The sequence below is a fragment of the Varanus komodoensis genome, unplaced genomic scaffold, assembly GCF_004798865.1.
Source record: "Varanus komodoensis strain SLA01 unplaced genomic scaffold, ASM479886v1 scaffold56, whole genome shotgun sequence".
NCBI lineage: Eukaryota > Metazoa > Chordata > Lepidosauria > Squamata > Varanidae > Varanus > Varanus komodoensis.
Window position 1 is genome coordinate 3784461 of NW_025336169.1, and position 23400 is coordinate 3807860.

General features: G+C 49.7%; 1 protein-coding gene across 18 annotated transcripts in view; it reads right to left on the bottom strand.

The window, feature by feature from the left end:
• Positions 1-23400, bottom strand: part of MTMR3 (myotubularin related protein 3) — a 64398-nt gene that overhangs the window by 3051 nt on the left and 37947 nt on the right. For 11 of the 18 annotated variants that reach the window (XM_044448987.1, XM_044448981.1, XM_044448979.1 and 8 more), the window contains 11 exons: positions 20349-20554; positions 19213-19344; positions 17154-17265; positions 14655-14850; positions 13979-14164; positions 11755-11925; positions 9403-9548; positions 7831-9205; positions 3772-3882; positions 3198-3286; positions 1150-1176 (listed from right to left, as the gene is read on the bottom strand). In XM_044448987.1, the coding sequence (XP_044304922.1) occupies positions 1150-1176; positions 3198-3286; positions 3772-3882; positions 7831-9205; positions 9403-9548; positions 11755-11925; positions 13979-14164; positions 14655-14850; positions 17154-17265; positions 19213-19344; positions 20349-20554 (2751 nt within the window). The remainder of the gene's footprint in view (positions 1-1149; positions 1177-3197; positions 3287-3771; positions 3883-7830; positions 9206-9402; positions 9549-11754; positions 11926-13978; positions 14165-14654; positions 14851-17153; positions 17266-19212; positions 19345-20348; positions 20555-23400) is intronic. The other 7 variants (XM_044448984.1, XM_044448978.1, XM_044448985.1 and 4 more) reach the window with 3 other exon arrangements.

Genomic DNA, 23400 nt, shown 5'->3' on the forward strand with positions numbered 1-23400 from the left:
GACGAGATCCCAGACCTCCAACCTCAGGCTGACATTGGGAACTCTCATACCATGCTTCAAGTATACTGAGCTCTGGAAATGTCTTGCATGGCAAAACTTGGGTCTGCTCCTGTCCAGTGCCTGCACTGGCTTATGGGAGGAGATGTGAAACAAGCTAGACAGCTCTGATGGTACATGTCAGAGCCTTGATGTTAAAGCTTCAATGTGAGATACAGTTTTTCCACAATGGAAAACCCCGTTTTTCAACTCCTAGATTTGGTCTTTGTGGATTGGCAAAGCAAACTCCAGATATCGAGCTCTAATCCTTGCTCTAGCAATTCACTCAGGCTAGTCTTGGGCAAGAGATTTGGAAGTGTTTTTCATGGACTCCAATAAAAGCTGCTGTTAAAAAAACAGCCTGAGTGAAAGTTTAATGGCAGTGAAGAAAGAAAGCTTTATGGAAAGTCATTCAAATGCCCTCAGTGGTTCTGGTTTTGAAAGGCTAACAGTTTGTAGCAGGATCTTGCTGCAAATAGAAGGCTGACATTACTTTTCGAGAGGAACACCTGGGTATTTTGAAAAGCAGAGCTATTTGTGGCATTTTCAACTTGGGTGCAGCTCTTCAGATCTCATGCAAAGGGATGACTTTGTCCCCAAATGAGCCTTCCATCCATCTTGGGGGAGCTGGGTTTTCTCCTGCCAGAGTTATGCAGCCATATTCCTTCCCATGGCTCCACCTGGCTAGCAGAAGAGATTCCAAGGCTGTTTTTCTTTGCTGTAAGGTCACTGCTTTTTACCCTTAATTAAAGTTTGCTTTGCCGTTCTACCTTTTTCTGAGATGGCTGGTCAGACATTTCTTGGCATACTGCTCAAGAACTGCCCAACACAAGTCAATCTTCATTCCAGTCAGTGTTTTTTAAAGTCTAAAACAATTTAACTAAACCACTTATGGCCCATGTATCAGTATGGAACAGGAAGCAAAAAGGCTGGGTTCTAAATGTAATGTGAGAAGAGATGCCCACAGGTTTTGACATCCTACAGGCTGTTGTTATTTACCTTGGGCTTAGCAAATTCTGAGCAAAGGGTGCACAGGGAATGGGGTCAAAAGTTAGTTTGGAGAGGTTATCAGAGAAATTCGGACAGACAACAGAGGCTGTTGCAAATGCTCACCAAGTCTGATCAACATGTTCAGGGTCCCTGCAAGGAGGGGAGAGAGAGCTCAGAGGGGAGACTAAATCAGAGAAGATTTAAAAAGGCAAGGCAGGACTGCTGATGTTCCCCTCAAGCTTGAATATTACAAAATTACACCTAATTTCCAAGCTGTGTGTTAAGAGAAAACTGTTAGGGTCCTATGTGAAATTCAGGTAAGGGCTCTTATGAGCCTACATTACCCATCCACAAAGGAGGCTGCCTCCTGCATCTCAGCAAGATTAACCGTTCTGAGATCACCTCTTTCCAGGCAGAAGAGATGCCAAGAACACTGACCATGTAGAAAAACGGCCCCCACTGACAATGGTTGGTTCTTACTCTACTCCAACACACTCTTGGAAGGAAAATGCATCTCCGGAAGCCCTGTTTCAATATTATGTGATGTTAGGCTTAAGTTTGGTCTAATAGCATATGATGCAGCCACCAAGTCTGGATCTAGTCCAGGCCCAGAAGAGAGAACAACCTGAGACTCCCGTGATGGAAGGAAACCAGGAGTGAAATGTATTAAATGAGGTAAAATACATATTGTAGGAAGAGAGATGACACACTGCCCCAGGAAGATTTTGCTCACAGTGATTCTTTGTAAACCTTCCTGGCTAAGTAAGGTAGCGTGGCTCAGAGTCAACCCGCTTAGGATGAAATCCGATGCATGCTTAGCTAAAAATGTTCTACAGCTCTCAATATGCTCTGGCCAACCTGGCTGGCTGAGGAATGCTGGGTGCTGTAGGGCTTCCCCACCCCGCATTTAGCCCTGCACAGGACTGTGCGCTTAGAAGACCAAGCAAGTAAAATGAGAGGCTTCCGGTGTTCTTCCAAGCTTGCCCTCCAACAGATTTTAATCCAAAGTAGGAGAATGCCATACATGGAAGCACCAAGTAAGGCAGATCCCTACCGGAATGAGCCCAGGGAGATTTAAAATGGGGGGAAGGTACTGATGCTTCTGCTTCATGGGAAGCAAGACAAGCTGGCCAACTGCCAAAGGCTGGAGAACCAACCTGCCCCACTTCGTCTGGCACACACAGATAGGTAGTGTTTTTCTAGTGTTTTTCTAGCACTTCATAGATTTGAAGCAGCAAGGCCTGTGCTAGCAAGGACAGGCTTCTGGGAGTGTACAATAGCATCCATTCTTCAACCAGATACAAGTGGCTCTGCTGTGTGGCCAACTGCAAAGCTCTATCGGGCATGTCAATACCGCACCTGGCTGGCTTTGGGTGTCATTAGGTAGCCTGGGACAACACACGTGCTTCTTTTTATAGAGGGTAATCAATTGGGAAGGTCTCCTGTTTCTTCAAGTCCTGTGCTTTGGCATAGCTCCCATTCATTTCAACACAGCTTTGTACATCCCAGTGGGCTGTGCCCTGGGTTAACCAGAGAGGGATTCTGTTGAGACTTTCTGCTGCAGGCAACAACAGGTTGTGGCCGAGAGGATAACAGCACAGTGACTGTTCCACTCCTCTTTTGCCACCTTGTTGGCACCAGGGTTGGCACTCCACTCAGAATGGAGCCTTGGTGGCAAACTGGGGTTCACTCAAGCCCCAGTGCAAAGCTACTGGGAAGCCTGGAACTTGTGACAGTCACCACGGCGCTCAAAAGGGAAAATCAAGAGCCAGCCCATCAACCTAAAAGCTCAATATGCATCCACACAAGATTCGAGGCACTGTGACTCGGTGGTAGAGCACGTGCTCTGCATCCCTAAGGCCTCAGGTTTGATCCCCTGCCTAATCTTTAGGCAGGGCTGGAAGAATTCCTGCCTGAAACGCTGCAGAACCATGGCTGCCAGGCAGTGCTGACTGCTGGGCTGGACAGGCCAAGTTCTGCCTCAGCACAAGGCTTTCCATGGCCCTCGGATCTCCTGTGGTAAGAGCATGTGAAAAGGAGATGATGCCTCAGGTGTTTCCTCAGAAGCAACAGCCCCCAGCATTCCACAGAGCTTGTTCTCAATTAATCACTTAAAAGACTTCAGCAGCCTTCCCCAACCGTCTTGCTTCCCTGCCCGGGGCACACGTTACCTGCAATGATGTCTCCTGCTGACAAGCCAGAACACGCTATCGCAGCCATAACAGTGCGCAGCCAGGTGATCAGGAAGCCACCGGGTCACCTACGAACCAAAGAAGAAAAAAGAGAGCTGTGGAACAGCACTGCCACGCAGCTTGGGCAAGTGGGGGTGAGGAACAACAGCTGAGGAAGGAACGTGCCCTTAGAGTTTACAGAGAAGAGTCAGTGCGTTTTGTTTTTTGATGCCAAAAAGCAGAGAATCGTTGCAGAGTAATCTAAGTTTTCACAACCTCAGAAAACGATAGCAAAGTTTGCCCACTTCTTGGCACAATTTCATAAGCCAAGTGCATTGGTGCTGCACGTGTTAGTCTAGGAGAAGCGCTCAGTGAATCCGGAGACAGACAATTAACAACAGGGGGCGCTTCGGAACAGGTAGCGATGCTTAAAGTTTCAGAGACAAGGAGATGGGGAAGCTTACAGAGACTAGTGTTAGAACCAGAGGGCTATACAGCAGGACTGCATCATTAGTATCATGTGCTGATACAAGGAAAGGGAGAGGAAGGCCACGGAGATGGAATCTGCCTGTACCTCTGTGTCCTGTTTATCCACCTGCTCCCAGCTGGCTTCAGAGAAAATCTCTGTACTGCAGCGAGACAAACAGTTCTGATCCAGATTGCTTTCCGAGTCAGGAATTGAAGTCTGTTGGCAAACAAACACAGCTGAGATGAAACTATTCCCAATTCCACAGAACAGGGATTAGACAGCTGAGAACAGGGAATTCTGTGCCGGGGGAGATCAGACGATGGCTTGGCAGGCGGGTCCACCTAGAGCCTGAAAACTCCTGCCAGAGCTTTCTCCTGCACCGTCTTCCGTAGGACCTGTTCTACCAAATGCATGTAGAGCAGACGATGTCTTGTGTCTCTTCAGGGTCCGCAGCTGTAGAATAAAATCTCTGCCACTGACATTCTTGTAGGTGTATAAGTGAAAACCAGTAGGATGGTTTCTATGTATCTGTAAATTACTGGTGTCTAATTCAGGGCATAATCTGGAAAGCAAGCACTGTTTTGAAACTTAAGTATACACCTGCCTGTTCCTGTTGGGCTGGTTTCCATGCATTCACTCTTTGAGGTCTTCCACTCAACTCAATAAGCACACAACTTTAACAAGATATATCCAAGATTATACAAGAAATTCAAGATTGCATCTAGTCCTTGGAACAATAATTCTTTGAAATAAGCAAACACAACAACCGGGTTCAATCTTGCTTAAACAGATGTTTACCCAGTAATATGTAATATGTTTATCCAGTATGTTTACCCACTGTACACTGTAATATGCACCAGTTCCCAGCCCTGACTAAATCTGATGCTACATCACTCCTGCTGAACCAGTGAAAGAAGTAAATAGCAAACCCTTTCAGTGTAACCCAAGCTGACACATTTGTCTGTGAAACTCAAATGTTTCCTCAGGAAGAGGTTTTACATAAAGCTCTGCAGAAACTGCATTCCGAAAGTTAGGACCCGAGATATCACCCTGGCAGTATCCCTGGCCCACAGCCACTTTCGCTGGCAGACCACTCTGGTGGATCAGCAGTCCCTTATCTCATCCCAGACTGGCCTGCTAGCAAGCTGACACCCAACCCTCTGGATCTACTTCCCAGCAGGGAGAAACCAAGGCACAGAGAGAAAAATGTGCGAGAAGTCAACTTTTTCCTTTCCAAATTATTTCCCTGCTAAGAAAGGACTTGGGCTATCTAGGATGCAGTTCTCTCATTTGTGCCCCCTTACGCTTGACCTTCTGAGCAGTTTTCACAAAGCATCCAGAAGGAGAAAAACTGCAGGAGTGTGAATTTAGTACCTAAGCCAGCCTTTCCCAGGCTGGTTCCTCCCAGGCTACCACCTCCACCACCCAACCAAAGGTTACGATCAGGAAGGCTGGCCTAGTTTGCATAGCAAACTCAGAAGGATCTCAAAAAATTTGCTTCTTTCCCTTCAAGTGAAGTACATGGCAGCACACTGCCGTGCTGTCAGCAGGTTAGATTTGCCAATTTCAGAGTGTTCAAAGGCATGCAAACAAAAAACATCAGCTATTTAAAAATAGAAGCCTGCCAACAGCTGCATAGCTCTACTCAACACACAGTACAAAATAAATAGAGTAAGTAAATGATACAAAAGGTCCATAGCAAGAGCTTTCCCAAGACCATTCTGGGTAACGGGAGCATTTGGAAGTCTCAACTGAGCCTGATTGTATGGGGCTGAAACTGACTCTCCTCACCTCATTCAAAGGCCTTTAAAAAGACAGCAGTGATGCCAGCTGCAAAACCAATAAGACCAAAGCACAAAGCTCCACAGGCCACCAGTCCATCACCCACAAACCTCTCCATCGCTTGCTTAGGGTGCAGCCCTCGGGGTGCCGCCCTCCCTTCCTGGAAGCCCTGACTCAGCTTCTGAGATACCTATATCCTGTCGGGCTGAAATAAGCAGGACTGGAGGAACGACGGAGGCCATCTTTGCCTTCCTGTTCTCTGCCTGCAGTAGTGTTGCTAGTGGGGGTACTTTGGGAAGGCTTCCCATGCCAACTGAGAGAGGGTGGGGCCTGGGGTTGGATCTCCGACTCCCCCTTCTGAGCTTGGAGAGCAGTCTCTGACCCTGGAGGCAATTCTGAACAACTGTATAGCCCCGGGATCAAAGGATTGCTCTCCTTCCTTCACATCCAGGCTGTGCTGGGAATAGCCCATTCCGCCTTGAACAACATGGAGCTGGCTTGGGACTCTGCAGCAGCGAGGGTCAATCAGGCCCCAGTAAGCAGCAGGACGGGGCAGAAATCTGGCCCCAGCACTGCCAGAACCTGGCTACTGCCTGTTTGATCACGGCCAGCCAAGGGAAGCTATCTGAGAGGCTGGGCCAGGCGCAGCTGAGTAGATCAGGGCAGCTTTAACTCTCTGACTCCCACCGCTGTCTCAATCAAATTAGGGTCCTCTCGGCAGCGAGTGGAAAAGTTCATCCTTGCACAAATGGGAGCTTTACTTCTGATGCAAATTGGCCAGCAGGCTCCCAGTCCAGACTGAGACTGCAGTGGGAGGCAAAGGGTTAAAGCAACCCAACATCCCTTCCAGCAGGGACCTGGTTGGGATTCCTGCACCCCACCCCCCATTAATCGTTTTAAAGGGCATTCACACAGCTGCTAACTGCAGGAACTGGTGTGACACAGGGTTAGACTGTTGGAACTTGCAAGATGCAGTTCCTAGTCCCCAGTCGGTGATGAAACTCACTGGGTAACCTTGGGCCAGCCACTGTCTCTCAACCTGATGTACCACACAGGGGTGTTGTAAGGAGGACTGTGTGGCCCATCTTGGGTTTCTTGAAAGAGGAAAAAAAAGGTGGGTTAAAAAAATTATTATTTATTCCATTGCATGTCACATGGCACCTGACCATTGTATTTTCATGCTTTCTCCTGGAGATACATTTTCTAAATACGAGGTGAGTAACCTGTGGCTCTCCAGATATTGTGCTACAGCCTCCACCATTCCTGACTATTGGCCATGCTGGCTGAGGCTGATGGGAGCTCGAGGCCAACTTCACCCAGAAGGTCAGAGTTTCCTTACTCTTTCCAGAAAAAGAAGCTGCTTTAAACGCCCATATGCACATGCTCTCTCACACCTAGCTGATTGCCTCTTAGAACAATGAAGGGGCAGAGATGGCTCTTTTGAAGGTGGGCTTGCGGGCACATATAGCAGAGCAACCCACAGATCTCCACAGACAGTGTGAGCTGTCTAACAGGCCTGACTCCATCAGTTTGGGCAGGGCATGGCATAGAACATTTCTGATGCTTTGCAGCAGTGACACACTTGGGCATCTTCTGCTAATGAAAGAAATCAAGTTCTTTTACAGGCAGCCACCTTCCCCATCCAGATGAAGCATGATTTCGCAACTTCTGCTGATTAAACCCCCGGCTGCTTAAATGCACCTACAAAGCCCTCCCAAAACATGAGCAGCTTAGTAAATAGCTTACTCATATAGTGCCCGGTGCTGAATAAAACTTGCCACACAGGAAAGCTTTCATGAAGCTGCAGAGAGCCAATTATTTTTGCAGGTTTTTTCCACCTCACTTCCAGGCCATCGGTTTGCCACAAGTGACTAGAATGCAGGCAAGCGGGTTAGTTGTTGATCTGAATGTATTTGCAAACTTCGAGGGATGGAGGATGGGGAACCTCTTTCAGCAGAAGGGCTGAATTCTATTTTGGAGAAGCTCTTTGGGGGCTGTAGCAGGGGATGGGGTCGAAAGCAAACAGGAAGGAGACTAAAAGCAAAACAGGCAGGGCTAAAATACCAAAAAGACCAGAACATTTTATCTTAAAGCTCTTCCTGCTAGTAACTTAGCCTTAGGAAAAGTGTTTCGATCTTTTAGGATGGGGAAAAGCTGCACAAAAGCCAGGAAACCACACCAAATGATCAGCAGTCACGGGAGAAGTGTCAATCCAGTGGCAGAGGCCGCAGTTCTCCAGGGGATGCTGGAAGGCCACTCGGAGACGCAGGGCAGTTTGGATTTGGCTCCTGCACCTGCAACGCTGTGTCCCTGTGGCAGGGAGCACCATTCCTCTTGCCTGGCACATGGACACAAACCACAGCGAAGGGCCCCTTTACTCACCACTTCGTCCCCATAATCCCCATTGAAACGCAGCGAGCTGTTCAAGTACTGGCTCTCCAAGCGGCTCTTCAGCTCCTGCACCTGCTTCTTTAAGGTCTCCACCTCCTGCTGGTGCCCGCTTTCAATCTGGCGGAGGCGCTGCTGAATGACATCGGCATAGACCGGCATCCCATCATCATCCAGGTGGCTCCGGGCAGGCTGATCCGGGCTGTTTGCCATCTGCTGCCGGCCGGGAACCGAGTGAACCCACTTGTGGTGCAGGCTCCGCAGATGCAGCGGAACCGAGCTGCAGCTGGCAGCGGAGATCTGCCGGCTGAGGGGAGCCTTCGTCCTGCCTTCCTCTCCATTCAGGCAGTGCCCGTCCGGCGGAGCGTATTTCTGAGTCGTGCGGAGCCCTGCAGGATGCCCAGTCAGCTTGTTCTCAGGCTCTGGCTCTCCGTTACACACAGTCTCTTTGTAGTCTGCTAACGGCAAGGCACGAGGTGAAGGCATCTGGTCAGGTACGCTGCTGCTCTTAGGAGTCCTGCTGAGGCCGGCGACCATTTTGTGTAGCTCCGTGGAGTCCTCCGTCTCAGGCCTATGCTCAACAATTTGGGGAAGCCCATCAGCACTGATCTCTGTGGGGTGAAGCTGATGGGTCAGCTCCGTCTTGGCCCCAGTCTCTGTTAGGGTTTCGGTAGAGCTCTCCATGTTTGACGTTCCTGCCTCATGCAGGAGAGGCAACGGTGGGCTGGACTGGGGGGTACCATGCAGGTTTTCAACTTCTACTGGAGGCCGACTAACAGTGTCTTCCTCTAGTCTTTGAATGTCACTATTTACAGCATCACCCAAAAAGCCAGGCTGCAGGTCCGTCACCTGAGATGGCTTCTGGACAGCAGAACAGAGAGCCTTCGGCTGGTCCTGTTGCCCCTGAAGCTCAGAAGCACCCTGTAAATCCACCTGCTGGTTGGACACGGGATTGTCCGGCGCAGACTCTGCCTCCAGTTCAGCCCTGCTGCAGACGTTGCCGTCAGAGCCACCCAGGGGTTCTGCCCATTCCTTCCCCGGGGCAGCGCCTTCTTGCCCTTCCTGAGCACACTTTGCGCACTCCTCCAGGCCCCCTTCCTCCTTGGTGGCCTCCTGCAAGATGTTCTCCATCTGCCCCTCGGCCACAGCGACAGAGAGCTCTGCTCCCGCCAGAGGTCTGCCCTGCCTGCCGAGGCCGTCCCCCTCAAAGGGATCCTCCCCCGGGTTCCCGAGGCTGCTCAGCTCCAGGGAGCGGCGGTGCTCCTGCCACTTCTCATTGAGGCTGGGATCGCTGCTGCGCCGGTTGGTTGTCGGTACGCTGCTGTCACAGGCTGTTGTCAGATTGTCAAATGACCTTGTCTTTGGTAGCCTGGAAGAGAATAACATGTGTCGAACGGGGTAAAGGCTAGCCATAACAGCCTGTCCAGACTGAACAACTTATGAACAACCCATCAGCACTGGGATGCTCATTCAACAACGTCTGTTCGTCATATGGACAGCAACGGGGGCAACGCACTCCCATGTGACACATCTGCTTATCTTCCATCACCTGAACACAGAGCTCACCTGCCCAGAGGCTGATCTTCAGGGCTGGAACCAGGGACTGGGTAAGGAGCACAGGTGTCATCTGCAGGAGTTGATGGGGAAGAGCATGGCAAGTAAACAGCACTCCAGAGCATCAGGTTTCGCACGTGGCACACGGGATACAGCACCTCGGAGAAAAACACAGCAGCTGAGACCGGCCCGCATCACAGGTGAACCTGCATTGGCCAGCTTGTATTAGAAATACTCCGGAGCAAGACTCTGAAATTCCCCCCAGCCAAAACAGCCTGCGTTTGAACTTTCTCTGCCCCTTCTCTCAAATCAGTGCAGCATTCCTGCAAGCTCATAGCCGATGCTCTCCACTGCAGGATTTCACTAATTTAGAAAGGAGACTATTCCAAAAGACAAGGAAATGCTGCAAAAACTGGGAAAGCAAGCAGACACCCAGCCGCATGCATAATTAGCATATGATTTAACAACAAATTAACAGCAAATTAGTATAATCCCAAATGGTTTCATTATTTAGACCTCTCTCCAGGCTCAGAAGATCCCAGTGACATATTTGTTCCCAAGTGGATTCCTTTATGTGACAACTTTTCTTATAGTGGGGCTGCTTGCCTTATTTTACTAAACTGTCCTCTACAGATAGGCGACAATCTCAGGTATAATGAGGGTGAAAACATGATCACAGCTTTAAGATTTTTTCCAGGTTTTCTTTTTGCAGCAGAGGCTGCTTTTTCCAGATTTCCAATTTGGCAGCTGTTCGTCAACTGCGGATTGCTGAGCAGAGTCTGTTAGGCATTTAAGCACAATCATTCTGAGGGCCGTAGGAAAACCATTATTTGATGTTGTGCACAAGTCACCCCAGCAGGGATGTTAAAACCACCTGGTTCCATGAGTGCCATGTAAAAAGGCCGCTGTGGGGAAGCTCTACTCTTCCTGTAATCCGCACCAGTCACGCCTTAAGTGGAACTCCGGCTGCAGTGCAGGCCCACTGCCAGGGGCCCTGCCACAGCCTTCCTGGGGACTTTGGGCTGAGCCGTCCTCCAGCACTTCCAGCTAAGCAAGAGAGGATGCTGCTGGCTCTTTCTCCAAGAATCCCTCAGCAGGCTGCCCTCCCCAGCTGCTGCTGACTCCACCCTCCCTGGACTAGCTTTTAGAGGCTTCCTTCTGATCTTCTGTAGCTCCCAGGGATCCATGCCAGTTGCTCCCAGCCTGCGGGACAAGTAAGGAGGATGGTTACCTGCACCTGGAGAAGCTTGCTCACCTCTCACCTCTCATCTGCCAAGAGTGCCAATTCTTTCCGCCCAGGAAGGCATGAGCATTCCAGCTCAGGTTCCACAGTTCCTCTGGGGCTGGAGAAGGCACAGGCAAGACCCCCTGTCCCTGCTGACTGCACCCTCCCAGCATCGTGCCTGTTGCTTGGCATGCCTTCTCCTCCGCTGTGTCCTGCCCTCCCCGTGTCTTCCTCACTGTTCATCTCCTTCCTGCACCCCATTTCTCCCACCCTCTGCACTTTAAAAGGCTGCTTGCTCTTGTCCATCTCTGCTCCTCACACAGTCCCCAAGCACAGCTGCTCCTGAAGCTTGGGCCACTCCGCAGGCACACAGCAGCCACCCATGATGCCAGGGCAGGAAACAGGCCGCTGCTGACCTGGCGTGCCCTCAGACACTGGGAAAGGTCACCGGCTGGCACAGCAGACCCACCGCAGCCCTCCTAATGTCCTTTCCCTGTGAATCCAGAAAGCTTCGACTGCACTTGCTGCTATCGACTGCACTTCGCAGGTTTACAAGGCCAGGCCTGCTTGGTGTCAACAGTGAAACTGCATCACGGGCCTTGAGGTTGAAGAGGCCAATTTCCAGACTACATCTTCTGGCTCCATGCCACGGTAAACCAGTCAAACCTCAGGACACTGCAGTGCTGTGGGTCTTTTCGTAATAAAGGATGTTTGCCCATTCAGTGCAAAAAGATACAGCCGAAGATGAGCCAGATCAATGCTTCCCCTGTTCCACATGCTCTCAAGAGCCAGGCCCTCTTACTCTGTTTGAGATACAAGCACTTGGCTCAATGTAGTAATCAGTGTTGCTTCAACAAGATTTGAAGGAGCAAGAAACAACCATGGCAAAAATTCCAGTGGGGTGCAGCAATGGAGGGATCAGACTAGGACTGGGGGAGACCCAGGTTCAAATCCCCACTCCCTAGGAGGCTCAGTGCGTGCCTGCCATAATCTCCCAACCTGACTCATCTCACAGGATGTTGTGGAAAATTTACACATGAAAAAAGGAGGAGGAAAGGCCCACATATGCTCACATGCTGTCTGGTGTTTCTTGGAGGAAAGGAAGTAATACACAAATGAAATAATAAATAGGTACATACAGATTCTGACTGGGAGGAGTAAAGCAGATTTTTGAAGGCTTTGTTTCCTGCTCGAAGTAGAGACCAAACGGAACAGGTCCTTTCTTGGGTGTGCTTTTCACCCCTCTCCTTTGCATTGTTGCACAGGAACGTACCAAAGAGGCAAGAGTAGGTGTGCTGCACCAGCTTGACCTGTACAGAAACGATACAGCTGAAGCCTAAAATGAGCCTCACACACACCTGAGCAGAATATAGTCACTTGTTCATTTGAGACTTGATGTGTACTTCAAAGCTTTGGGAGAAAAATCCTGTATTTTCTCATTTAGCACCTATCCCAAGAAGGCTAGTTTGCAAATGCAAGATGGCCATTTTTATTCTCCACAAATCCATCATGTGTAGAGGACTGCATGGAGAAACCTTGGCAGGAATCCAAATGTACGTGGAAACAGGAGCTTTGGCTAGGATCACAGCTGGAAAATAGCTATGCAAACATAATTGCTACTGATGGCTATACTAAATTTTCTCCAAGCTATCAATACAGGAGGGAGTGTGTGGAGAAAGGCACAGAAGGGCTCAATCCTACGCATAACTGGACAGAAAAATGTTGGCTGGGGAATTCTGGAAGTTGCAGGAGCCTTTTCAGTCTAAACTCTCTCTCTCTCTCTCTCTCTCTCTTCTAAAACATTTCCAATGGCATTCCTAGGCAGCTGACAATCACATAATTAAAACACACTGTAAACAATAAAAACCAGTAAACTACAAATTGACCTATGTCACACAAAGCACTGTGCCCCAAGTGGCTGGTTTTGCATGTGTGGACTTTCAGGCCAAGTCAGATGTGAAAAACATGATGGCCCTCTCTCTGCAATAAAGTTAAATTTGAGAAAAAGTACAAAGGTTATTGTCTGCTATGAAGCATGTATCATCCATTGTCAAGATTAACAGGAAGAGAGGAACAAAGTGGGCAAAAATGAAGTTCTGAGACCATTTGGTCTCTTAAACATCTCTTTGTGATCTGCACTAGCCTCTAGGTATAATTCAAAGTGCTGGTATTAACTTTCAAGACCTTAAATGCTTTCAGGCCAGGTCTCCTGCATGCACACACATGCGCACTGATGCAGGCACACACACACACACACACACACACACATGCACAGACCTGTCCAAGCCATCTGCAGAGGCCCTTCTCTGCTGCCCCTGCAAACGAAGTGAGGTCAGTGGCTACTAGGGAAAGCAGGGGCACCCCAGCTGTGGAATGGCCTCTGCAGGTCGGCGAACCTGGCACCTGCGTTGTGGTCTCGTACAATGCCAGGTGAAGGTCCTATTATTCTCTCTGGCTTTTTAGTACTCGTATACATGCTTTTTAATAATGTGTCACAACTCTGTTAGATTGCTGCACTTCTGCCGGCTTTGCGGCAGTTTTACTTCAGCTTTATTCTGTTTGAAAAGGTTTCCGTTACGCTTTCCTGTGTTGCATTTTATGGTTCAAGTTTTGTGAGCCACCCAGAGCTGCTGGTCCCAGGCAGTATGAAAACATAATTGCACAGCATACGTGCGCAGACAAGTTCATGCATAGGCCTCGTCACTGGAGACGAACAATACGGAGTTCCGAACCTACCATGCTCCAAGGAAGCCACTGGTCCACCTGGTCCAGTGGTGGAGATTCTGAGGGGCAGCAGTTCCCTGCGGTCCCAGGCAGGGGCTGGTCTTAGCCCTTCAGTCGGAGTCCTTGCAAGTGGAGGTGCCAGAGACTGAACCCGGGACTGCTGAGTGCGAAGCATGTGCTCCGCTTGCAGGACAGGCAAAACGGCAGCCCTCAGCATCAGTGCGTTACTCTCCCGTAAGTGGCAGGTCTCCTCAGAGGAGCCCACGCAGCCACTATCCCATCCGCCGTGCCCCCGCTGCAAAACCCACTCTGTGCAACACCTTTACGGGCTGCCTCAGCGGAGGCGCAGAATATGAGAGTCCTCTTACTCTCCTAATAGGGGGGCAGGTGAGCCAAAGGGAGAAGACACCCCATGACGGAAGCTGCACTCCGGCTAGTCCAGTCACTGGCAGAAATATTTACTTGAATGGGATCAATTCACAGTGTAAGCAATGATACAGAATGTGCCGTGTTGGTCTTTTACACATGTGCTGGGAAAACCCAGCATTCGGACAAGTTAGCTACTGAAGGTGCACAGGGAAGTGTTCAACTTATTATTTCTGCTGATTTAAAAGCCATGTGAAAAAGCACTCAACTCACAAGGAATGCTTCGTTAAACTCGAAAGAGCAGGGGAATTGCCTCTGGAGCTGATGGACACAATCGAGCCACTGCAAAAACACGGGGCAGCGTTCATTCAGGTCGTCCGAATTCTCACCGTGGCCACAACGATCGGCAAATTTATGGCCAAAATCCAGCCACTCGATCTCCACTAGCACCTGGAAACCCTGGGGCAAGCAGAGTGCATGCAATGAAATTCACAGGTAGCCCATCCTTTTGCCACAAGAGCCAACCACATCGCTTCACCCTCGGCATCTGGGGCGAAACCTCTGCTAGGAAGGTCTCTTGTGAAAACTCCACCAACATGAACAAGTGCTGAGCCCACTTGACTCTAAGAGGCTTGTGAAGAAGAGCTTCCCACGGGTGGCATCCCAAGAGCCAAATGGGCATCTGCATCCCACTTGGCCTTCCTTAGCAGCACCCAAATCCATCCTTGCCTCAGGCTGCAGTCTGGGAGACGGACTGCCATTTCTCTTAGGCATCAGCCTAACATCTTATTCCAGCATTAAATCCATTTTCTTTTAAAGTTCTAGGGTTGGACTACAGGAAGGGAAAAAATCGCATGAATGCAAAGCTGCCACCCCAACGCCTTCCATTCAAGGCCCTTTGCCGCCCCCCGCCCCCATCACCCTGTTTCCCCTGCCTTTGGTCACAAACCTCAATGGTCCTGTAATACGGATCCAGCAGCAGCTTGGCCAGAGCCACTATCTGTGGAGTCCGGTCCCAGCCATCCGAGCAATGGACTAGGACGGGTCGCTGGTCTCTGTCCACCGCATGAACCACCAGCAGTGCCGATTTCAGAAGCACGGACAGATGCTGCAGCCACCTGGTGCTTTCCAGTGCTGACAGCCAGCTGCAGATCAACAAGCAAGAATAGTTTGACGTCTTTCATCCCATTAAACTGAAGCTTGTAGGCTGAGCAAATTAAATTCCTGTTACAGCGGCACCAGAAGGGTGTCTCTTTTTCATCCACAGCAAGAAGCCACACAGAATGCTAGAGGGTTTCTTTCCATTTCTGTTCCTAGAAAGCCTGGGGTGTCTCAAGCACGTATCTGGAGTTCCTTAACTGGCAGATCAAAAATGGCTCCAAAGCTTCTCCAAAAGGTCCTCACTGCTCCCCACATTCCTGCCCTACAGTGTGCAGGGCATGCAAGTGCTGGCTGCCTCCTGGGGAGCATTCCTGAGTTGGCAGGTGTTACGTGTAAAATTAAATTTAAAAGCCCCTTATTTGCAGTGTGCATGGATTCCATGGAAGGCACCATGATGTTCCTTGCCAGACAGATCCAACGAAGTAGAAGTCTCAGGCCCGTGTGCCAAATTCAGCTCTTTGACATTTCGGTGGGGGGGGGGCATGCTCTCTTCACCTAGAGCCACCCCTTTGACCCTGGCTGCCCACTTTTTGTGATTTCTGTTGCATCTCTCTCCCCCACCTCCCTCCTTTTTCCTTCCTGGAAGATCAAGAGGAGAGGCTACTAACTATAGTCTTCTATTGCATTAAAGCTGGCCAGCCAGGATTCGCTTTGTGATACAAAGAGAGCAACATAAAGGTCATTAGCAAGACACATTCATCAAGTTAACAAACCTTCTAACTGATTCTGCCCAAGCCAGAAGTTGATGCCAAATGGAATCTGCCTCCTCCCTTCCCCACTAAAGGAACTGGCTCCACCCTCAGGGAGGTTTGTGGGCCAGACAGCAGGAGTGCTTGGTCTGCTCATCTGACCACTGGGCTGATTAAGTTACCCGGCTCCCCTTCTGTTCTGCAGTGACTCCCACTGAATCAGAGGTGGTCTGCTTTTCACCAGTTGCTCAGCTTATCTTGTAGTTAGTTGGCCTTGGCAATTCAGCTAAGCATTCTAATCTTGCCACTTCTTCCAGTTCAGATTCCGGGTCTTGGAATGCTGTACTGTGGCTTTTGAGATTTTCCCCATTCTAAAATGTCGGCATTCCTCTCTTAAGGCTTAGTTACTGGCAGTCAAAGCTTTAATCTACTATATACTGGTATTTGCGGGGGGCGGGGCGGGCAGGCTGTGTGTGTGCCCCTTCATTTTTCCTTCTGGCTTTGCCCACTGGTCAAGTGTGACTATCAAGGGATTCTCTGAAACTAAGTTTTGCTTTGGGCTGGAGGAGGCTGCCCACTCCTGCAGTATGGGACGGGCATCCTGAGCTGGCCTGAGTGGACAGAGGGCTAGATTTGCCCCAGCGAGACACGGCTGCCCAGCTGCTGGTCATCCTCTCAGGGCAGTGCTTCTGGGACCCAGGAGGAGGGACAGCCAGAGTCCACCACCCTGAGGGGCGAGATACAAATGGCCTGAGCATGAATAGATCTGCTTTGCGTCACTTTTACTTCTCATGCTCTTACTTACTTACTTACTTATTTATTTGGGTATTTTTACCCTGTCCAATAATGCTGGGAACAATGGATGGCAAAAGAAGAAGGGGGCAACAGAATATGAGGTGGCTGGATGGAGTCACTGAAGCAGCTGGTGTGGGCTTAGGTGGACTCCGGGAGATGGTGGAGGACAGGAGAGCCTGGAGGAATGTTGTCCATGGGGTCGCGATGGGTCGGACACGACTTCGCGACTAACAACAACCCTGTCCAAAACGTTGCGGGTCTCTGGACGGCTTCTCTTAATCAACTCAAGCTGATCTCCTGTTTCTAAAAGGCAGGCCCAAAGCTGCAGCAATGCTGTGTATCCGGGAGCTGGCTCCTCTGGCGCCCCTGCTGGGTCTCTGGAACCAGCCTGTTCTGGTTGCATGTGGGCTGCATGCCCAGAGCTCCAGGGCTGCCCATGCAGGTGTTTTAAGAGGAATCATGTGTGACTTTGAGAGAAAGGCAGAACTAGAACACTTAGAAGTTTTCGTGGATAGAAGTGGAGTACCACAAAGGAACACTCGAGAGCACGTCCTCACAAGCGTTTGTACTAAAAGACAGAATGAGACCAACTTTGCCCTTTGGTTGCTTTTCCAACACCAGTGTGTTAGGTGTCATTTAACAACCAGGATTGTCTAAGACAAAAATCATTTCTATATAAAACAGCTGTGAAGGCTCAACTACGTGCTTCATTACAAAAGGATGGCAGAGGACTGAAATTTTAAACACATCCCAGGCTATTACTGTGAAGGGAAAGAGAGTAGGAATCTGTATGGGTCACTTACTTTCCTGGGTCTGGCATTTGCGTGCAGAGCAGCCGCAGTGACTGAAAGCTCTTTCGAATAGAGTGGATGTTTGCCATTCCCATGAACATGACTTCACAGTTTGGATAATACTCTGTGAAAAAGCAGAAGCAGAAGGAAGGCACTTCAAACAAGGCAGGGACGAAATGAACAGAGCAGCTCTGCTGTGGAAACAAGCCGGTGGCAGCTGCGGCCTGAGCTCCACACCACAGCCCTGCCCGCCTCCTCTGGCCTTTAGAGGTTCTCCAGCACTCCAAACACGATCACAAAGGGTGATTGTTGTGGCAGAATAGAGGGAGTCATTCGAACATTGTCTAAAGAAAACAGATGAACTTGTTTAACAGCTAGACCGGTACTGGAAACAAGAGCTCCCGTCTGTCAAAGCAGATTGAAGTCCAGCGGTATCCCCGGCAAATGGAACCGTGGCACTCCCGCCCTCCCCGAGCCGGCAACATGGGCGCGATGGGGGAGCGGAGGGGCAGCAGGCCTTGGGCCGTTTGGACACAGCCCCCGCTCCCGTCCTGCCTGCAGCAACGTGTGCAGGGGCATCGTTTTCTGCCCGGCCCCCATGTGCCGCTGCTGGGCAGCAGCTGCTCTCGCTGAGGGCATTCTGGTTGTGCTGCACCCTCCGGCTGCTCGATGTGGAGGAAGTTCCAGCGCCTAACGTGGTCCTAAGATTGCAGAGCTGATTGTTTTTTGGCACATGTGGAAGTGTTTAAAGAAACTAATGATCCTGACGTATTGGTGCAGTCAGGATGCCCCCTGAGGGGGGAGCAGAGGGTTATGCAGACTGTGCTGTGCTCTGACCCTTCTGAACGATCAGGGTCAGTAGGGCATCGTGAGTGTACAGTCATGGACCACGAAACTGCTTGCCTCAAGGTGCAGTAACAGCTCCAATTCGGATGCCTTTAAAAGAATGTTAGAGAAACACGTGGAGAGAAGGATCAATAGCCACTAGTCCTGGCAGCTATGTCCAGCCTCCTGTATCAGAGGCAGTATGCTGGGGAGCTTGGGTAGGATGGTGCCACTGCCCCCATGTCCTGCTTGGGGGGGGGGGTCCCTGTCTGCAAAGAATGCTGGACTAAATGTGACCTTCGTCCGATGCTGGCGCACCCTTAGGCCTCACTGGTGAGAAGGGCCTCTCCTGGGAATGCTGCGCAGTTTCTGAAATGTGCAGGGAAGCACAGCACACGCGCCCTGGGCCAGTCCTGCTGGGCTGATGAGCTCAGGAGAACAGCAGAGAGCCCCGTGGCATCTGTGGGGCCAGCCACTTCTTGTGGCATCAGCTCTCCTGGGCCACCCCTCTTCACGGCTTCGTGGCCTTTCCAATGGGTGTCTGACAGACTTTGAATTATGGAGGGGAATCAAAGTGGTGCACAGGGGCAAAGCCTCCAACCACCAGCTCTCTATTCCCCCTGGCTCTGACTGGCAGCCGCTCTCCAGGGCTTCAGACGGGGCCTTGCCAACCCTCTCCTTCCCTTTTCCCTCGTGTGAAGAGAGGGAATGCAATACTTCTCCTTCGTGGGTTGAGATAGATCTGAATCTTCCTTTTCCGATGAAACAGGAAAGTGCAGTTTGTCACAAACTGCAAAAAGGGAGAAATGGATGGGCCCAAGACTAGTTGTGGCTTGGGACCATAATGCTAAACTACTGTGACCGCGACATCTTAGGGTTTCTTTGTTCTTAATGTAAAACAGCCTGCCTGCCTGCCTGCCTGCCTGCCTTTCCTGTCCTTTAAATCAAACTTCCAATTTAAATCAGGCAGGGCCTTTGGGAGCCATAAAATGCTGCCTTGGAGGCTTGGTCTAATGTGCAGGCAGGCACTTGGCTACTCTGTTCTAAGCTAGTGCACTTTCTGGCTTTCTACCGTTTAGGGGACACCCCTACTTCCTAACCTCCTTCTCTCACTCAGGGTGGTTTCTCGACTAGCACAAGTCTAAGTAGCCCAATTCAGTTTAGGCAAGATATCAATCTGCTCACTCCTCCGTGTGTACATAAACCGGCCCTGTGCGAAGGTGTGGAGCAGAGCCCTGTGACTTACCTGGGCATTCACAGCCTCCTCCTTTGGCCCTGTTTGCTACTGCAGCTGTGTAGGAACGTGCGTCTAAGATCAGAAGTTTCTGGGGCTGGATGGCTAAACTTTCTGCCCCTGATGCATTGGAAATGGAAGAATCTCAGGGAGGAAAGAGAAGAACGGGCACATTATTATGTAGCAGTTGACCAACCAGAACCACTGATGCTGGGGTGCACAACCTTCATGGGCCCAGAGATGCACCCAGCAGTTCACATTCAGACAGAGAAGGCAAGGGCAGCCCTGGGGTTGCTGGGGGTCTCCTCCTGCCCAAGGGAGCTCAACTGCTTCTTTCCACCATTAGCAGCAGTACAGCAGTGATCCGACCGCTTCAGGATTGCTTGGAGAAGGGAGAAGGATAGACCCCGGGACTCCCATCACTCCTAGAACGGTGGTCTCTCCTCCCAATGCCCAGAAGGTCAACTGGGGAAAAGAGGTGGGACCAGTGAAGATGCAGCCGTCTGCACAGAAAGTGACAGAAGATTGCATGGCACCTGCAGTGGGTGCACCCCTGGTTCATGCAAGGTCACGGGCAGCCCACTGGTTGCAAGGCATCTTCTGCATGGCCACGTGTACATCTAGGACAAGACCTGGTGTCTGAAAGAAGTGCAGCCGGAAGCCCCATTTCCTTCACCACCAACAGCAGCTGATTCCGCCTGGCCAGAGACAGGTCCACTTCACTGGCCTGGAACCACGTTCCCTTCCGTGCCTCCGTTGCCCAAATTACATCCTGCAGCAACTAAGCCATGTGGCTATTTGGTGAGAATACCAAAGAGGAAGTGCCTGAATTTGCTTCATTTCCTCTTTCCTATCACGACTTCCAACTGAAAACCAATTTTATACAACTTAAGTGTCTATGCTTTGGCAGCTTATAAAGGCAGTAGACATATTCTCTGCTGGAGCTACAGAGCTGCACACTTCAGCTGCTTAAATCCAACCATTTCACTGTGCAGAACTGCAGCGGCTGGCAGGGGCATCCCTGTATCAGTCACACGGCAGGAAAAAGTTGAATTCCTGCCTGTGAAACATCAGTGGAAGTTTGCCATTTGAAATCCAATAAGAAGTGGCATGCTGCATTTCAAAAGCCGACACATTACCAAACTTACCAAATTCCACATCAGAGAAGTCCCCTCCATTGGAGAAGTCCCTTGAACAGTTTCCATTTACTAGTTTACTGGTGTTAGACTTTGAATCTGAAGCGCACGCTTTGGCCACTGACTGGACGAGATGTTCATCATCAGCATTCCTCCAGCCCCACCAGCTGACCTCGGGCTGCCCACAACGCGAAATTACTGCCCCATTGCTCTGGTGCCTATCCAGGAAACAGAAATGGAACAGCGAACTGCAGCCATCTGAACAGGAGCCATGCTGCAGGCAGTGCTAGAAAAAGAGCGGTGCATGGCCTAGAAATTGCTGGCCCACTGGAGAATTCTGTAAGTGGTTCATCTTTTCTCATGCCCCATGGAACAATATTCAACATTTGCTGTTTGAATTGATGGCTGTAAGGGAAGTTCAGTTACAAAAGAAATCAGAGATCAAGTTTAAAATAGATCTGTGTGGGACCCATGAAGAAGCAGGTTTCAAAATAGTCGAACCAATGGATCGATGACCACTTATTCCAGGTCAGGAACTGAATCCACTTTTGTTGACTCGGGCAAAATGCCTGCGGAGCAGAGATGTCTAGAACTGGAAGGCTGCTAGTTGATTCCTAAAGAGAGATCAGCAATCAGCAGCTGATGCGAATGCTGATCAGCAACTTCAGTATTTTCGAGATGCCTTTTGTTTAGAATGAGCAACCAGGGAAGCACATCTACAGTTTTACATAACCCGTGTGTCCAAAGCCAGTCCGTGTGGGCAACTGCAACACTGCATCATTATAAAGGTTCTTGGTACACTGCAGGAATGTTATTTCCAAACTGCAGCAGTAATTTGGAAGTGGATACACATCCATTTCTGCAAGATGAAACCCTTGTTTAGTAACCCGTCTGAATCCAAGCACCTTCCCCAAAGTAGAAGCTGGCAGCAGTGCTGCTCAGTGACAAACAGGAACACTCAGTTCTTCCTTGGAAAAGGAGAAATTCTTCAAATGGGAGCAGGGACTAGCTTCCGCTACAGACAGTTACTTTAATTACTGTTACTAAGAAAATGGAAGCCTTAAAAGCAGAAACTTCTGATGCAAAAATAATTCCAGTGATTTTCATATTTGCAACATCTAGAACAGAGGTGGGGAACAGTTTTAGCTCCTGTCTGGATCTTGTCAGGCTCATTCCTTAGGGAATGGGTGATGTCAGAGGGCGAACCCTGCCTCCCAAAGCCCCATCCCCTGGCATCACAGGGGAGTTTTTCTGGGCAGACAACATCACGGAACTGCTGCTCTGTGTATCTCTGCACAGAGAAACTCTTCCCTCCATGCAAAGTGAGACAGGAGCAAGTGCTCTGCACCTCTTCCTGCATGGGGAAGGCCAATCTTTTACTGTTTCATTCAAGGCAACAACCTGCTTATACATTCGCAATTTGGAAAAGTATGCCTGAAAATTAAATAGTTTGCATGATATTTCAGATGTGGTGTTTCCAAAAAGTATTAAATTTTGGAAAAGCCTAACAACTGAATCAAAGTACATTTCTGATTACACAAAATTCAGTGTCCCAAATTATGTGACACACCCCAAAATTATCATAGTCAAGGAGGAAAGCCCGGCTCCTTGCTGGCTTAATTGGCCTGACTCCTTTGTAAGAAACTGAGACGTGACAGCAAACACGTACGTGCCTCCGTGTCTAGGGCCAGACTGCTGAATGCCAAATTGCACTCTGCGGCAGAAGTGGGATGAAACTGGGTTGCACTGATGCAATTCCCCGGCAGTGGAAATACAGGGACTCCACTGGCAAATGTAAGGAAAATGACAAGACGGGTGAGGGAGAGGAGAAGGAGCCTAAAAGGAGAGAACGCATTTGTTTTGAGCTTCTGAATACCAGCAGGACAATCTGGTTAGACAATACCTTTATTAGTACTAACCAAAATGCCACAAAGGAGTCTGAAAGCTTTTCAGTCCTTCAGGACTCCTCAGTGAGCCAGACGGTACAAGAAGCAGACCAGGGGAAGGAGGGCAAAAGTGATTAGGCAGATGCCATTGCTGTGAGGCCTGCGACTTAAGACTTAGTCTCAGAGATGTGCAGACTATCCGCAAGGAGTCTGAGACGAAGTCGCAACAACATCTGGCCTAATCTTTCTCCCTTTTGCCTCTCCCCCCCACCCCCCACCCCCCGGTTTTTCTTCCATCTAGCCTGATGTAGCATCCTGGAGAACTCGAATGCTTGAAAACTCTTTTCTGGCAGTTTGGTCAGTCCAAATAAAGGCACCGAACTGAACAGTGGATTTTTGTATTTTTTTCATTAGGACCAGCACAGCTAGCTTTGCTTTTTCTATGCCAACTAGAAAGTATCTCACTCCTAGTTAAGCAGTACCCTAAGGTTATTTTTATTTCAGTTTGCCATATTTGTCCCACACCTTTTTATTCCCATGTAACCATACTCTTTCAGGAACCTCTTCCCGGGATTCACACTCACAGGCACAGGGTCTCAAGGTGAGGGTGTCCTTTTTGACAAATGCAGTAACCCCATTTCCAACTGATCATTCTTGCCTTTTCTGGAGGGACTCTGCCTTATAGCAAAAGAAGTCCCGGGCAGCTTGGCTTGCAGATGAATGCTGAGGATTTGGTGCTCCGTGGCCCAAAGGAAGGCAAAGTAGAAATTCACCTGTGGCAGTTCTGAAACTGGAGTAGGGATGTGCAAGGAATCTATTGGGGTGACGAGCTGACAGATTTTCATGCTCCAGTCCCTTGGATTCCAGTTCATTTTCCCTACACTGGTGCCAACTTACTGCACTGTGTGTTGAGCCAGTTTGCAGACCTCCATCGGTGAGGTGGGCCAGAATTTGCATATTTGCATTAAATGGTAAGGAAATGTACGTAAATTTTACAAGTTGGGCAACACTGGAAGCCCAGAGTTACACAGTTCTAGTGCAAGTTGTGAACATTTCCTGAGCCTTTTAAAAGATGCACAAATCACTGCCCATCTCAGAAACAGAAGTCCATGAAAATGTCTCACCTTGGTCCACTTCCAGTCATCAGCTTAGAAGTGGACAGGAAATCCACTAAACTC